The sequence below is a fragment of the Prosopis cineraria genome, unplaced genomic scaffold, assembly GCF_029017545.1.
Source record: "Prosopis cineraria cultivar Desert tree isolate PC_DT_omini unplaced genomic scaffold, ASM2901754v1 PC6, whole genome shotgun sequence".
Classification (NCBI taxonomy): Eukaryota; Viridiplantae; Streptophyta; class Magnoliopsida; order Fabales; family Fabaceae; genus Prosopis; species Prosopis cineraria.
The window spans coordinates 17,700,349-17,714,913 of record NW_026555337.1 but is presented as its reverse complement, the minus strand read 5'-3'; the positions used below and the strand labels follow the sequence as shown (position 1 = coordinate 17,714,913).

Genomic DNA, 14,565 nt, shown 5'->3' with positions numbered 1-14,565 from the left:
TATGAGATCTACCTATAAAAGGCAGTGCTTGCCATAAGTCCTAGAAGAGGCTTGGTGCTATCTGCCTTTCTCTCCTCTTCTAGCCTTGATTCACCATGTAATTATTGAGTTTATTCTTTGAATTTCTATTATTCTGTGTCCTTGCTTTTAGAAGGAAGAATCTGTTTAATCCTGGAGAGCTACTGCGTGATCAATCCAGTGTGGTGGAATAGCCCTTAAGGATAGTTGTCCTTGGGCATAACTCAGACTATAATTTTATCTATTGGTGCCAACATATGATGTTGGATCTTATAGATATATAGAGATAGAGAGAGAGAGAGGAGAGAGATGAAAATGAGAAACAAATTAATCCTCAACTAACTAGTTTAATTTTTATCAATATAATTACTTATTAATGTGTTTTATTCTCTGTTTTTTTTAATTTCAGAGTCTTTTTTCCTAACTAAATAATTATATTTCTTTTTGTTAATCTACTTGGCTATCATTAATATTCTGTTATCTAAGTCAGTAAATTTTAAACAGTATAATCTCTCTTTTAAATAATGAGTACTAAATCAAATAATCAAAACAAACTTAAAGAACTAATTTGATAGAAATTAAACTTGAGAAACTAAATTGATAATTTGATGAATTTGAGAATCTAAAAGTTACATTATCCCTAGGATCAACTAATTTCTTAAACTGTATGAGTTAATTATTTTATCTTATATTTGAAAATAGAGATTGTAGTTACCATTGTATCCTTAAATCCACCGGAATTGTAATGATTGGGTATCTTCTTAATTTATTTTGGTCTTAGGTGATGCCATAGTGGATTGGTCATCGTGGACAATATATTTTTTTCCTGCTCGGTTTTGAACTAAACAAAGTTCAAATTTCTGCCTATTATCCCCAACATTCAATCTTATATTCATTTACATTGTAAGGACTACTGTTTATCTTTCCAACAATATTAAAGTATACATTATTATTGTTAAGGTTAATTGTCCTAGTGATAACACCGTCTTTTTTAAAAGAGGTTCTAAATTCAAATATAATGTTGTCATGATTAGTGTGCATGCCTATAAGTATGTATGTCTCTTCTTTTTTTTTTTAATGAAAAATGACTGTGTTAAGAGTAAAATATAAAAAAAATGCAAGAAAAAAAGCATACAGATTGTTGTAACCATACTAATATAAAAAATAGCACACGTGATGGAGCCGGCCCCAAAATAAAACACTGTGAGTCGCATATGCTGCTTTGCCTCAAAAGTGAAAAAGTTCCTCTTCTACTTTTCTTTTCCATCGTTAGATCCCTTTCACAACTGCTTTAAATTTTAACAGGTTTTAGAACATGTTTGATTTTTGTTTCTAAAAGCTGGTTTTTTTTTTCAAAAAAATATAAAAATAAAAATTCAATTAATGGTAAACGGTTTGAAGGCAATTGTTTTTAAAACGATTTTCATATTTTATTTTAAAAAATAAAAAATAAAATAACTTAAGATAACGTTTGGATGATTAAATTTTAAAATTTAAATTTAATTATTTTATTTAAAATTCTTTGTTTGAATACTTTAAAAAGCTTTACAAATGAAGAAGAGAGATAAACCAATATAAAAAAATAAAAAAATGTAATATGATTTTTTATTTTTATTTTATATTCAACAAGAGAGAGAAAAATAGATGCGAGTCATAGTTGATTAATAGTAAAAATTAAAAAAAAACAAGATACTTGAAATGATTAGAATTTTAAATGAAGAAGGGCAGAAAGAATTTAAAATTATAAAGAATTAGAATTTAAAATGAATTTGGATTTGAACTAAATTTAAATTCATAAATTTTTGTGTATTCAATTGAGGGATTTGATTCAACTAAACATCTAAAGTTTTCATTAATCTGAAAAACAAACTAATAAATTTTCGTTTTCTTATTTTTTAACATCACATACAATTGATCATTGTAAAGTTATTTTTAGGTTTAAGAAACCCCACAATTATAGAATAATTTTTCATTTTAAACACAATTGATCACCATTATCAGTCATTTTTTAGTTTTAAAATTATTTTTAAATTAAATAATCAATTAAATTTTCATTTTATTTTCTTTTGAAAAACAATTTTAAAAATTAGTTTACCAAATAATTTTGAAAATAAAAAAATGATAATAAAACTAAACAAGCTGGCAGGACTCTCATTGTCAACTTTACTTTCATGGGGTAGCTATTTGGCGCGGGAAAAATAAAAAAAATTAATAAAAAAGAAAAAGGAAAAAAAAAAAACTTTGGCTTAGCAAATCAACGATAAAAATTTGAATTGAGATTCAAATTAAACCTTATATAGTATTAGCTTTTCTTCCACTATTGTTTTTAATACCAAAAATATATATCCTCTAACAAACAGACACTGTCTAATCTGTTTCGTAAAGATCATAAATTTGTATTACCCCTCCTAATAAGATCTTTTTATACAAATAATTATATATTAAACCTCTAACAACATACCTAAGAAATCCAACCAGTTATCCATGTTTCAAACCTTTTTGGTTTAATAAGCACATCAAACTCAAGGGAATAAGATGTTACTATTGCAATTGGCTAAAAAAAAAAAAGATGTTAGTATTGCAAGTTATGTTTTATTTTACCAGTTATATTGTTATTCAAGTGCTCAAGTTCAATGATAAATTTCTTCTCTCTCTCTCTTTGAAATAAAGAAAATATTTTATTCACGATAAAAATATCAAAATACAACTCTTAAATTAGTACACTAAGGAGAGAAACTATGTTCATGAAAAATAGAGTCATCATGAGAGACTAAAATCTTATAGTAACTAAATAGATGAAGAAAAGTAATAAGATTCATTGCAATGACATTGTTATGCAAGCTGCTCCCTCTGTTGTTATATATAAGAAAAACTACTACATGTTGTTTTATTATTATTTATAAACAAAATCACATATTTTAATAAGTATTTAATACAAATTTTCTAAATTATCCTTTACAATCTCATAATTTTCATTTACAAGAAAAAAAAATTAATGCAGCCCTCTTTTGATTAAATACAAGGGTGTTTTAGTCTAGTTTTTTTTTTATTTCCAAACACAATTATTATAACTAACCTATTTTCTTAAATTATGTAGGATAATTATTTTCTCTTATATATACACACACTGAGGGAATAACAAAGAGGTTGTCAAGGATGAATTTCTTCTTTTTTACTTCATGCAGTGTATTGTCAGGGAATTAAGTTAATTGAAATCAAACTGGTAATTTATTATTCACCATAGAGGCATTCTTAAGACAGCTGGAAACAAGTCAGAAAGTTGGTGAGTTTTTTGCAAAATGGCAGTAAATTACAGTAATGAGGCATATTGAATGATAATGATCATGCATTTGATAGATCACTTGTTCTTGATTTAAATTAGAGTCGATAATTTAGGCTAAACTCGACAAATCAATCCAAACCTGCTCAAAAAATTTAAGATCAAGTCCAAAAAAATATTTAATTTTTATGTTCGGGCCTATTATGTATAAAATTTTAATAATAACTATAGTAGTGTACTTAAAAATATAAAAAATTTAGGCCTTGGCCCAAATATCCAAATAAAAAAATTCAAAAAATATATAAAATATAATAAATATTAATTAATTCTTTCAATTTTATGTCATTTTATATTAAAATACTATATATTTGAGTGCATTACTATAGTTATTTTTTAAAAAAATTAAAAATATTTATATTTTTATATTTTTATTATTTTTAATAAATAAAATATCTTAAAAAATATTTAAAATATATTTTGATATTAATCTTTATATTTTAAGACTCAATTTTTTTTAAAAAAAGTTTTAAGTCCTATAAATCATTTGTGTATCCAAAAAAATATATCTTATATTTTTTATAAAATAAGATGATTAATTTTAAAGTAAAAATAAAATAAAAAATAATTTTAAAAATAAAATTTGGGCATATAGGAATTCTTAGCTCTGCTATTAGATAAATATAATAAATAGAATAATATTTTTAAATAATTATTTGATTATCATCCATGCCAGATTTGATTAAAAATTAAGAATAAACTAAGGTAAAAATCCCTTATATGTAAGGGTTAAATAGTATAAAAAGTTAAAAAAACAATTTAAAAAAATAATATTTTACTTATAATTAAATAATTTTATTTATATAATATAATAATAGCTATTTTTCTTATATTCTCAAAAATGAAAAGTACAATTTATCCAAAAGTTATTAAATACTTTAAATTAATTGGGACAATAATTTTAAATTAGTAGTATAATTGTGATTGAATTGAGATAAACTTGATCATAATTAAAATAATATAATTTAATTAAAATATATAAAATATTATGATAAGAGCAATATTAAATAATTAAGACATTAATTATAAGTAAATGAAACATTTATAAATATATTACACATAATATAATAAAATAGTAACAAAACTACTTAAGTATAAAGTTGATAAGTTATTATTTTTTATTTTACTTTTTTAAAGTTAATATAATATTTTATACTTAACAGAATTATTTAAAAAATTAAAATTAGTTCAAAAAATAAAGAAATTTTTTTTAAAAAAAAGTTTCGGATATCCGGGTCAGTCTGAATAAGCCCGAGGTGTTAGGACCCTACTTGGTTATATGAGCTTTTTAAAAAAAGTATGATACTTTAAGCCTAATCCAAATAAGCTCGGGCCGTCTGAATTACTGACTCTAATCCAAGTATTCTACTTAGTATGAAACAAAGGATAATCCTGATAAATCTTTGGGTGTTGAAGTTGAGAGCAAGCATCGATATCCCATTTGCAACTAGAATCCAAGAGATAGTAATTGATATGGTGAAGATTCAAGAACTGTTGAATATATACTATTTCTTTATCTTTTAGTTAAGGGAAAAATGACTATTATTTAAAATAGTCATACACATATCTCACTTCAAAATTCATGTGCCTAGTTGTGTTACTAACTTATAATTGTATAAATAGACTTTAATCCTTTTAATGCTTTAATGCTTATACATTAATTTGCCTTTAAAAAAAAAAAATTGTGCTTCTTTAAAACACACCCACACATTCAGCTCCAAAAAAACCCCCCACACACCCCTCTCTCTCTCTACAAGTCTAATTATTTTATCTAATTAGTTTGATCAAAGGCCCTTTGCTTAAAATTAAAAACTAAGCAATTTTTATATAGTTTAAAGCATTTATAAAAAATTATTTTATAAAAATTTTATAAAAATTGATATTATTTTATATTTGATTACAACAATAAAAAATTAAATATTATTTAGTTATTTTTAAATTTCATGATATATTGTTTAATTTTGTTTATAAAAATTATTTATTATTTTAAAATTTTATAATATCTTCACTTATCCCACATTTTTAAAACATTTTTTCTCATCTATCATGTAAAATTATTTTTAAAAGCTACTCTAAGTAAATTCTTAAAATAATCATAAAGCTACTTTTTTTTTATTTTGATTATTTTTAAAAGTTTAAACAAATACAATAAAATCTCACAGCGTTTTTTTTTTTTGGGCTTTAGCATATTTAGCCAATATTATATAGTTAAATAAAACTAATAACCCACCATTTCCTAAATTAAGAGAATGGCTGATCTGCTAATTTTTCTCAAGACTAAAAGACGAAATAACCCTTATAGGCTACAATACCGTAATTGCCTTTCTCAAATCGAAAACTTGGAGACCTGGAGACGACATTTTGCTTGCACCACATGAAGACCTGGAGGTAGTGCTATGCGTTTGGAATGTAGGCGAAGAAATTGACAGCAGGCAACAAAATAGCTGTCGCCAATAGATAAACAAAGTCAAAGATTTAGCAAGGACACCACACAAATGCTAAGTGAGGTAGATTGAAGCTCTGCATTCATCTGGGAAAACACACGGACGCGAGGCAAGGTGAAGCGAGGCAAACTTGCTGCTGCAAATTCGGTGTCAAAAATCAAAAATGCTGCCAAGGTGAGGAACAACTACTGCTACAGTTTCAGGGTGAGGAAGTTCGGTGACACTGTGTTACACAAGCCAAAGTTCAAACGAGGATTTTGCAGATATTCTGTCAATGGTGCCAAAGAGAAAAAATCATCCTACTTCACCAGGTATTTTCGCAGAATCCTTGATGCAAGGCTGTATATCAAATGCTAAGACCTCTTGATTTCTCTGTTATTCAGAGCTAAAAGCAGCCTACCCTGTATTGAAGTAATGGTTGTTCAAATCTCATTTTTCATTATAAGAAATTATGATATTAAGCATCCTCATATCTACAAGATAACATAATGTTGGTAAGTTATCACTGATATTACTTATCAATGAGATACTATAGTATATCAATGATATACTAACTTTAATTAGAAACACAAAAATGCCATCAATGAAATACTATAGTGTATCAATGATATACTAAAGTTAATTAGAAACATGAAAATGCCACTCCTTCACCCAAATCAAATCAAACTAGATTTGAAAAAAATTACAGACGCCTTAACTGATCATAGAAAATCAAATACCTGAAATAAAAAATAAAAAATCATGAACAGTGAGAAAATAATATGTTTTGTGTTCAAAATTTAAGCAAATTGCATGATCAATGACAACAAAAAATAGATTAGGAACCGATGATTTATTGATTCAATGGATATATTACCTGAATATATGAAGATGATGGAAATTCAATTATGGATGATTCTCTTCAACCTCTAGAAAAATGAATACAAGACAATTTCTATTCGATAATACAGTTTCACGTTCAATGTGATGACAATGTCTGAGAAAAATAGAAAAGATAAACATAGAGAGGCAAGCACTGTACGATAAGATACATTCTACAATCCCTAATGAAGATGGTGAAAATAACTGTCTAGATGGAGAAATAAAATCAAAGAAAATCATATAAAAATAACATCAATTATATTCTATTTTAATAAAAATAACCGAACAGATTTGAGGACAAAGGAGTAAAAACACATCTAATTTATTTTTGAATGGGCCATATTCTAAAATATTCAAAAACTTCTTCCATAATTTATGGAAATTGTATTTTTTGAGGCCATTGAGCAAATTTTCTTTTTTTTTTTCATAAACAAGTGATTTTTTTTTTCATAAAATAAGCTTAAACGAGCAGGTTCTAAACCATGTCATAAAAAGCTTCATTAATAAAATCTAGTACTATTCTATTAATGGGGAAAGGATCAATTATAATTAAGAAAAAATAAACTCATTAGTTCTTCTGTTCCTGGATAATTTGACAGGGCTCCTCCAATACAATTAATCACAACTAAAAACTAAACAAAATGCTGGAAATTATTTGAATTTTTTCCCCAATTTGACCTTGGCAATAATTTGAAGTTAGATCTCTACCAGCCAGCTTCAATAAGCTCCCCGTAAATTCCGCTTAACCTGCGAAAGTAAATAATAATGGTAATTGTAGTATAAACATAACAAGCTAAATTAAATAAAAAAAGGGCATTTAAATCAGACTTTAAGTAATTATTTAAGAAAACTTCACAACATCCCCCTCTTGAGGGAATCGGCTTCATGAAAATAACTATGGTTTCGGGCAATTAGTTGTATTTTTCCTTGTTCTGTCGAGTTCATACCTGTTAAAAATAAGATGACGATCACAATTTTCAATAGAGCAAATATGGGAACACTTAAACCAGCAGCGGCTGAGGTTGACCTGTATATAAAAGGTAGCTTCATAAGTAAAACACAAGTCAAATAATATGAATAAGGTTTACCCTAAACTTTCATAAATGTTCACCATCAGCTTAGAACAGCACAACATTTAGAACATTTTTCTGACCCTTGGAAAGAAAAATACGAAGGAATAAAAACTCCTAAAAATAGTTTTAAAAAAATTACTATTTTTGGAAAGTTTTCCCCTTAGTTTTCTCTCCATATTTTCTTCCCACTTTTCTCTCCATCCAAATCAAGCCACGGTTAAAAAAAAAAATGCCTGAACACAGCCCTTAATGATATGATGTACTCCCTCCATTAAAAATTATAAGGTATTTTTCCTAAGGTGAGATTTTAAAAAATATAAGGCATGTTGGGTCTTTTAAGTTGCAATTAATGAGATTTTTTCAAAAATACCGTTAATTAGGATGTGTACTTAATAAGGCTTTATAATTGAGATACCTTATTAAATAAAATAAAGATAAACATGAAAAGAGTATGTAATTTTTTATAAATAATTAACTAACTCATTGAGGGTCTAATTCAATTTAAAATACCTTATAATATTAAAGGGAGGGAGTAAGTCGCAACAAAATAAAAGGAGTAACAGCTAAATCACCAGATAGAGAAAGAATACATTAATATGAAATTTTTTCCCCTTCCCTTTGAAGTTTACCTTTCTACGAGGTCTTTGACAGATTCAGTTGTGAGTCCAAAACCAAAAGGATAAAGTGGATCATAGTGAGGATCCCCTACATTCATTGGTAGTTGATCCACGGATTTGAACCATGTTCTTGGAAGCTTCCCACTGAATCCATATTCACCATAAAGAACATCTGTCACACCCTGGCCCTCTGTGCCGGGTAACCATGCTGCCACGAGTGCATCTATCGAGGACACATAGGGTTCAATAACAATTGGTCTGCCAGAAACAATGATAACCACGCACTCGACATTTTCACAGACATTCTTGATAGTATCAGGGCCAGGATCAACCATTGTAAGAGTTGTGCTGTCCCCAGCAGACTCAGCATAAGTAGTCTCGCCAACAACAACAATGGCATATTCAAAGTTGCTGTTCTTGACAAAATCACTGTCAGGGTTCTCACGAAACACAACTTCTGTGCTAGGGTCAACTTCCATTTTCACAGCGCCAAGAATAGTTGTTCCTGTCCATGGAAAGGAAATCTGTCAGTTTGTTTCTGATTTAGCATACTCTCATGAGAAATGAGTTTGGTGTTTAGAATAACAAGAAAATGAACCAGAAATATGAACAAAAACAAGATAAAAAAGAAGCAGCAGCCTTTATTTGGTTAGAGTTAGAACAGAAACAAGATGGAAAAAAAGCCATCATTTGATTAAGTACACATGCCTATGGATGCACTATATGAAGACATTATGCTTTAGATCGAAGGCCAGCCAAACTAAAATGGGGCATAAACTGCCAAGATGAACGTTTGATATAAGTTTATCTGTCTCAAATAACTCAGATGACATTGTAGCAACTTAGGATTAAGCACAGCTACTTCTGTTTACTTGATATGAAGGCATGTACATACTATTATTCATCTGAGACCATGCAAACAAAATAGCATATATTCTAATGACAATCATTAATTAGAGTCCTTGCATTGCTTCATGATTTCATATATTCAAAATTTTTAAATTAATCAAAGAATGACTGTTTATAATTTATTCAGGATATAAGATCAAATGGTAATGCACGGCCTAGAAACATCTTAAGCTGTTAGATTGACTAACACAATATGCACGAGACATGTTTGAGAGTTACTTACCCCGTGTGTCCTCATTACCATTAAATCCTTGCCATTTGATTGTCCACCCACCACACTGATAGCCCAAATTATCAGCATGAGTACCAGCAACAAGGACTTTCGAGGCTTTCTTTGGGAGGGGAAGGAGTGGAGCACTTCCATTTTTCCCATTCTTAAGCAGCACTAGTGATTTTCTCACAGCTTCCCTTGCTAGATCCCTGTGTTCCTGGATAAAAACAATATCATATTGCAACTCAGGTCTCTCATTGCCATAATTGTGCGGGAATATATTATAAATTACAGCAGACAAGCAATGTAACCGAAGTTCCATCTCAGAAAAATACTTGGACGAATTATTTAAGGTTAATGCAGGAAAGTATGGAAAAGAAATTAGAACATCATATTTTACTTCTTTAGATAATAGATATTAAAATTTACGCTTATAGAGAGTGTGTGTGTGTGTGTGTGTTTTTTTTTTTTCCCCTTAAAGAGTGATTGTCATCTGAAAATATCGTGCAGAAGTTCTGATTTAAAATGGATTGATTGGAGATTTCCCAAGCCAAAGATGCTCAGTTCACACCCAGGAGATTATCACTTATCATATACAAATTTAAAATTTGCCTCACCAACAATTGCAAAGAACATTATCATAGAGCATGATGTTCATTAAAAAATCAAATAGAAAGTCATTTCAAAGAGATACTGTTCGATTGAACTAAATTGCAAATAAAGTTCAGTCCTAAACTTTTAATGGTTAGAATGTCTCACCTGTTTTCCAAGCTCATTAACTAAACTGAGATCGGCTAGAGGATTCTCAAACAGACCCATTGTGAATTTCACAAGCAAAATTCTCTCAACAGCATCATTGATACGCTCCATTGGAATGATATTGTTCTTGACTGCAATTGTAAGATCCTGGATGAACTCCAAATATTTGAATGGGACCATCACCTATGATGAAAACCAAAGACAAAGAAACGATAAATTGTACAATCCCATGCTTCAGTAGAGATTAAATTGTTCATAAGCCACATCCATGCAGAAATTATACTCTCCCCTCAATTCTACATGCAATTTGGACAGAAACTACAAACTAACCATATCAATTCCAGCTCCAACGGACGCCTCGACAGAATATGAGTAGTTCGAATCAGGTGGTGTTGTGATCTTGTCAATACCTTGCCAATCAGAGATGACAAACCCCTGACAAGCAGGAGGAACAGATATTCGTTATTAACATGCAATGCAAACCCTGTTTCTTTCAAATTTGCAACTGTGAATTTAATTAAACAACAGACTGATTTTCTGTGTTCCTGAAGGAGTAAATTAAATGCAACTCATGTAAAATCACATAGTTTCTTCATATAGCTAAAAATAAAAATGATAATAACACAGATTCTGCAAAATAGTTTGATACCACTGAAATTATAATATACTTGTAGGAATTTGACTGTGATCTCATTAATGACTTGAAATTCAAATCAGATATTCTCAGTAGAGGCCTAATTAAGCAAATGTTTTATGTGATGCATGTGGTTTATTTTATTTAAAAAGAAAATAAAGAAAAGAATTTAAATTTCCTTTTTGAGCCAGCATTTAATTCTAAATCTATGTAGATTTTATTTTTGCTACATATGCTTGCTTAGTCCATGTGATCCAATGGCAGCAGACTCGTTGCCTGGATCTCCTGCAAACATGTACCTTCGTTGATTATAAAGAATTAAGAAATCAGAACAACATTTCTCCAATTTTCTTCAACACTCAACAACAAACTTCAATAAACTTATGCCCAAGGGTACCAAAAATCCTTTCCTTTCAAAAACCAATTATATTGGGAAGCTCAATAGACACTTCACTTCTACAACTATAATCGTTTAGATGGTATCCTCTGTGATTTGGTAATAACGTGGTCATCAAATAAATGCACAGAAAATTTTGGCAGCAGTTTCCATTGTATGGTATAACTGTACTTTTATAACGGTGATTATATCCATAAAAATAAGTGCAAAATGTCCATCCATCACCTTAAACTTCAAGGTGTCCTTCAAGAAGCCAGTAACTAAGTTACGGTTTGCATGCATCTTCAACCCATTCCAGCTGGAGTATGAAACCATGATTGTAGCAACCCCCTTAAGGATAGAATCGGAATAGGCAGGCATGTGAATGCTAAGCAACCCATGCCAGTCAATCTCCGTGTTGTTTTCATTGATTCCCTTGGTTGTTCCACCATCTCCAACAAAGTGCTTCGAACAAGCAGCTACCTTTGTTCTACAACACAGTTAATCATGGTATTACAATTTTTTTCAAACATTCATCTCATATGACTAGCATCATGAGACTTTGTCAGGAGTATATAGTATAAAATGTGTGATTATAAAACTTGTCTATAATACTCAAATGCATGCTTATTAAAAGGAATTTAATATCAGTAAGTTCATACTTGCCACCAACATATGGAAATCCTTTCCGGGAGTTGGCGGGGACATCACCTTGTAGACCAGGTATGATTGCAGTCATTTCTTTCACAATGTTGGGGTCCTCACTGTAGCTCTCATAGCATCGACCCCATCTGGGATCTCTACAAACCTGTAAGTAGTGTTTCAGAAAAAATAAGTAAATTTAGAAAGAACGAAATGATGCATATTTGATAAACTTATATGCATAACAACTATTTTTGTGCACAGGTTCAACATTTTTCAGCATTCAACTTACAGCAATGCATGGAGCAAAAACATAAGGAATCCCTGTAGCTCTGACTTCAAGAGCAGTAGCAACACCAATCTTATATGCCAGGTTAGGGTCCCTGTTTAACAGGGAAATATAAATTATAACAAATGACAAACAGATACATCAAAGCATCAGCATAAAACAGCACTAGATCATTGGAAATTAAACCTGATGATTAGACAGAAAGATTAAAATACAACATTATGCACCAATTCTATCAAGTATTGAGGCTATATAAAATCACTGCCAAATGCAAATTCAGTTAACTTCAACTTATGTACAAGTCACACTTCTTATAATGGAAAGACTATAAAAAAATTAACATGACAAGACACTAGAGACTGGAGTCATACATATTATCAAATTCACACACATTGAAGGATAATTGCTAAGAATTTTTAACTTGCCTGGTAGCTCCTAGCCCAATATTATGGGGAAATATTGTGGCATTGTAGACATTATTGTGTCCATGAACAGCATCTATTCCATACATCATTGGGATCCCCAGTCGACTAGCCAAAGCCCCTTTTTGAAATTCATTGATCATATTAAACCAATCTTCAGCAGTAGCTTTTGGAAGGGGCTCACTACCACCACCACTCAATACACTTCCTGCATATAATTAGGAACATCTGAAGTTGACAATTGTTTTTAGAAATATATAATCATTGCTTCCAATTACTTATCTTAGATCCATATTTTTGTTCAAGTCTTATTCCCGGCTCACAAATTAATAGTTATATAATTCCATACTCAAAAGGAAGCATGAAATTCAACAATATGTCCAAAACTCAACCAGATACATTAATAAGTGGAAAATGTAAATGTAATCAAGCAGGAAGGTGCGTAAATAACTGGGTGCAAAGAGTGAAGTCAAATTGAAGTATAAGGAGGATAGAATACAACAAAAAATACACCTTTCCTTTTTTCTCCTGGTTTCATATCCCTTGACGACATTCAAGTACTTAAAAACTATCTAAACTACAATATTTATTTTGGTGAATAAAGTAAATATAAATTAAATCCCAATTGCATTAATCACCATAAAGACAGAAGTGAAATGAATGGAGTATTTTTGCTGTGCTCAAGTGCTCAAAAGCAGGGGGCATTAATAACTGAATATTTAAGAGGCGAATGACTTGGGAGTCACCATGTCGGCCCGAAAAAAAGGGGATTCAACATGAAGCCCAAACACAATTTACTTAATGCAAACGAATTAACTATTCCGAGGAAGGATTGACGCAGAAGTTTATCAGTCAAGGCAATATTTGGCCACAAGGAAAACTTCAAGGGAATAGAAGCATGAGAATGAGAGTTACCAAAGAAGTGATGATCAAAGAATGTAAAATATCAGACTCAGTTCCACCTATTTAATTTAATAATACTAAAACTGATTATAATAATCAGCCATAAACACGAAATCAGATGTAGATTGCTAGAGAGCATAACAGAGTGCACATTCAAGAGGTTCTCACCTATGAAGTTTGTTCTCATAACCTCTGCATTGGCAACACTTCTATCAATTTGCACCATCTGACCAATCTTTTCCTCAAGCGTCATTCGATTAAGTAAGTCTTTAACCCGAGTCGCCACTGGCTGCTTCGGATCTTTGTACTTCATATACTCAGCCTGGGCTTCGGCTGTTGATGGCGACCAACATAACCACAAAATCGCCAACAAAGAAATGAATTCCCTAAACATTTTGAGTTTCCCAGCTCTTAGTCCACCTGCAGCGTAAAAGAGAAACGAGGAAGAAAACGCAAGAAGATTCAGTTAGCAGGATTTATACCCAATTGATTACTAAGGAATAAAGCCAAGTAAAAGGAATGCATCATATCCCATGAAATGGACTTCAAGAAAAGTTAACCCCGCTACTAAATTTTCGACTTTATAACAAGGAAAACGCAAATGTGAAAAAGGCGCACAAAGAAGATAACCATAAAGATAGAGGACTATATCTAGTTTGCATACGACGACACCGGCATTAAAGAAAAGTAATCAATACATGCAATGTCTGAGAGAGAGTTCTAACAAGGTGTGAAGAAGTTGAGATCCTACTGAAGATCTTGTTTCAGAAAGCAACGCTTTGAAGCTTTGAAGGAAAAGCAGTGAGTGATACCGACGGAAAATAATCGAAGTCGCAGAGGCTTAGTGGGAGAAGTCACAGGCCAAACAAACCGCCGAGTCGGACTCGCTATTAATAAAGCTGTTGGTGGAAAATCTGAACATGGGATTATCTTAGGGAAAATCTCACCTAAGGACCCTAAAATAAAATAAAATCAAATTCCTACCTAAAGCTCATTGAATTTTAAATTGATTTTGCATTCTCAAATTTCAAATGCAAATATGTTGTTTTGTGACGAAATGCATTTGCTCT

The 14,565-nt window shown here is 30.4% G+C and overlaps 1 protein-coding gene across 3 annotated transcripts; it reads right to left on the bottom strand.

Annotated features, from left to right (window-relative positions):
* Window positions 1-7,179: 7,179 nt before the first annotated feature.
* On the bottom strand, window positions 7,180-14,340 carry LOC129312377 (uncharacterized). 3 transcript variants are annotated; one of them, XM_054954952.1, is made up of 12 exons: window positions 14,221-14,340; window positions 13,664-13,915; window positions 12,596-12,800; window positions 12,174-12,264; window positions 11,902-12,047; window positions 11,486-11,729; window positions 10,560-10,664; window positions 10,230-10,412; window positions 9,483-9,687; window positions 8,363-8,855; window positions 7,608-7,687; window positions 7,180-7,407 (listed from the first exon to the last, which is right to left on the bottom strand). In XM_054954952.1, the coding sequence occupies exons 2-12, from the start codon at window positions 13,887-13,889 to the stop codon at window positions 7,403-7,405; spliced, it is 1,983 nt and encodes a 660-aa protein (XP_054810927.1). In that variant the 5' UTR covers window positions 13,890-13,915; window positions 14,221-14,340; the 3' UTR covers window positions 7,180-7,402. The 3 variants fall into 3 exon arrangements, with proteins under 3 accessions (XP_054810927.1, XP_054810929.1, XP_054810928.1); XM_054954954.1 differs by having other exon boundaries at window positions 14,247-14,265; XM_054954953.1 differs by lacking the exon at window positions 14,221-14,340 and adding an exon at window positions 14,126-14,145.
* Between the last annotated feature and the right edge of the window lie 225 nt (window positions 14,341-14,565).

Bases quoted from the DNA above. Each gene is read 5' to 3' on its own strand.
- LOC129312377 (XM_054954952.1), bottom strand. From the start codon at position 13,889: ATGTTTAGGGAATTCATTTCTTTGTTGGCGATTTTGTGGTTATGTTGG. The intron at 10,665-11,485 runs GTGATGGATGGA...CCTGCTTGTCAG, and splicing joins AGGACACCTTGAAGTTTAAG to GGGTTTGTCATCTCTGATTG. The intron at 7,688-8,362 runs GTAAACTTCAAA...TTTTATATACAG, and splicing joins GTCAAAGACCTCGTAGAAAG to GTCAACCTCAGCCGCTGCTG.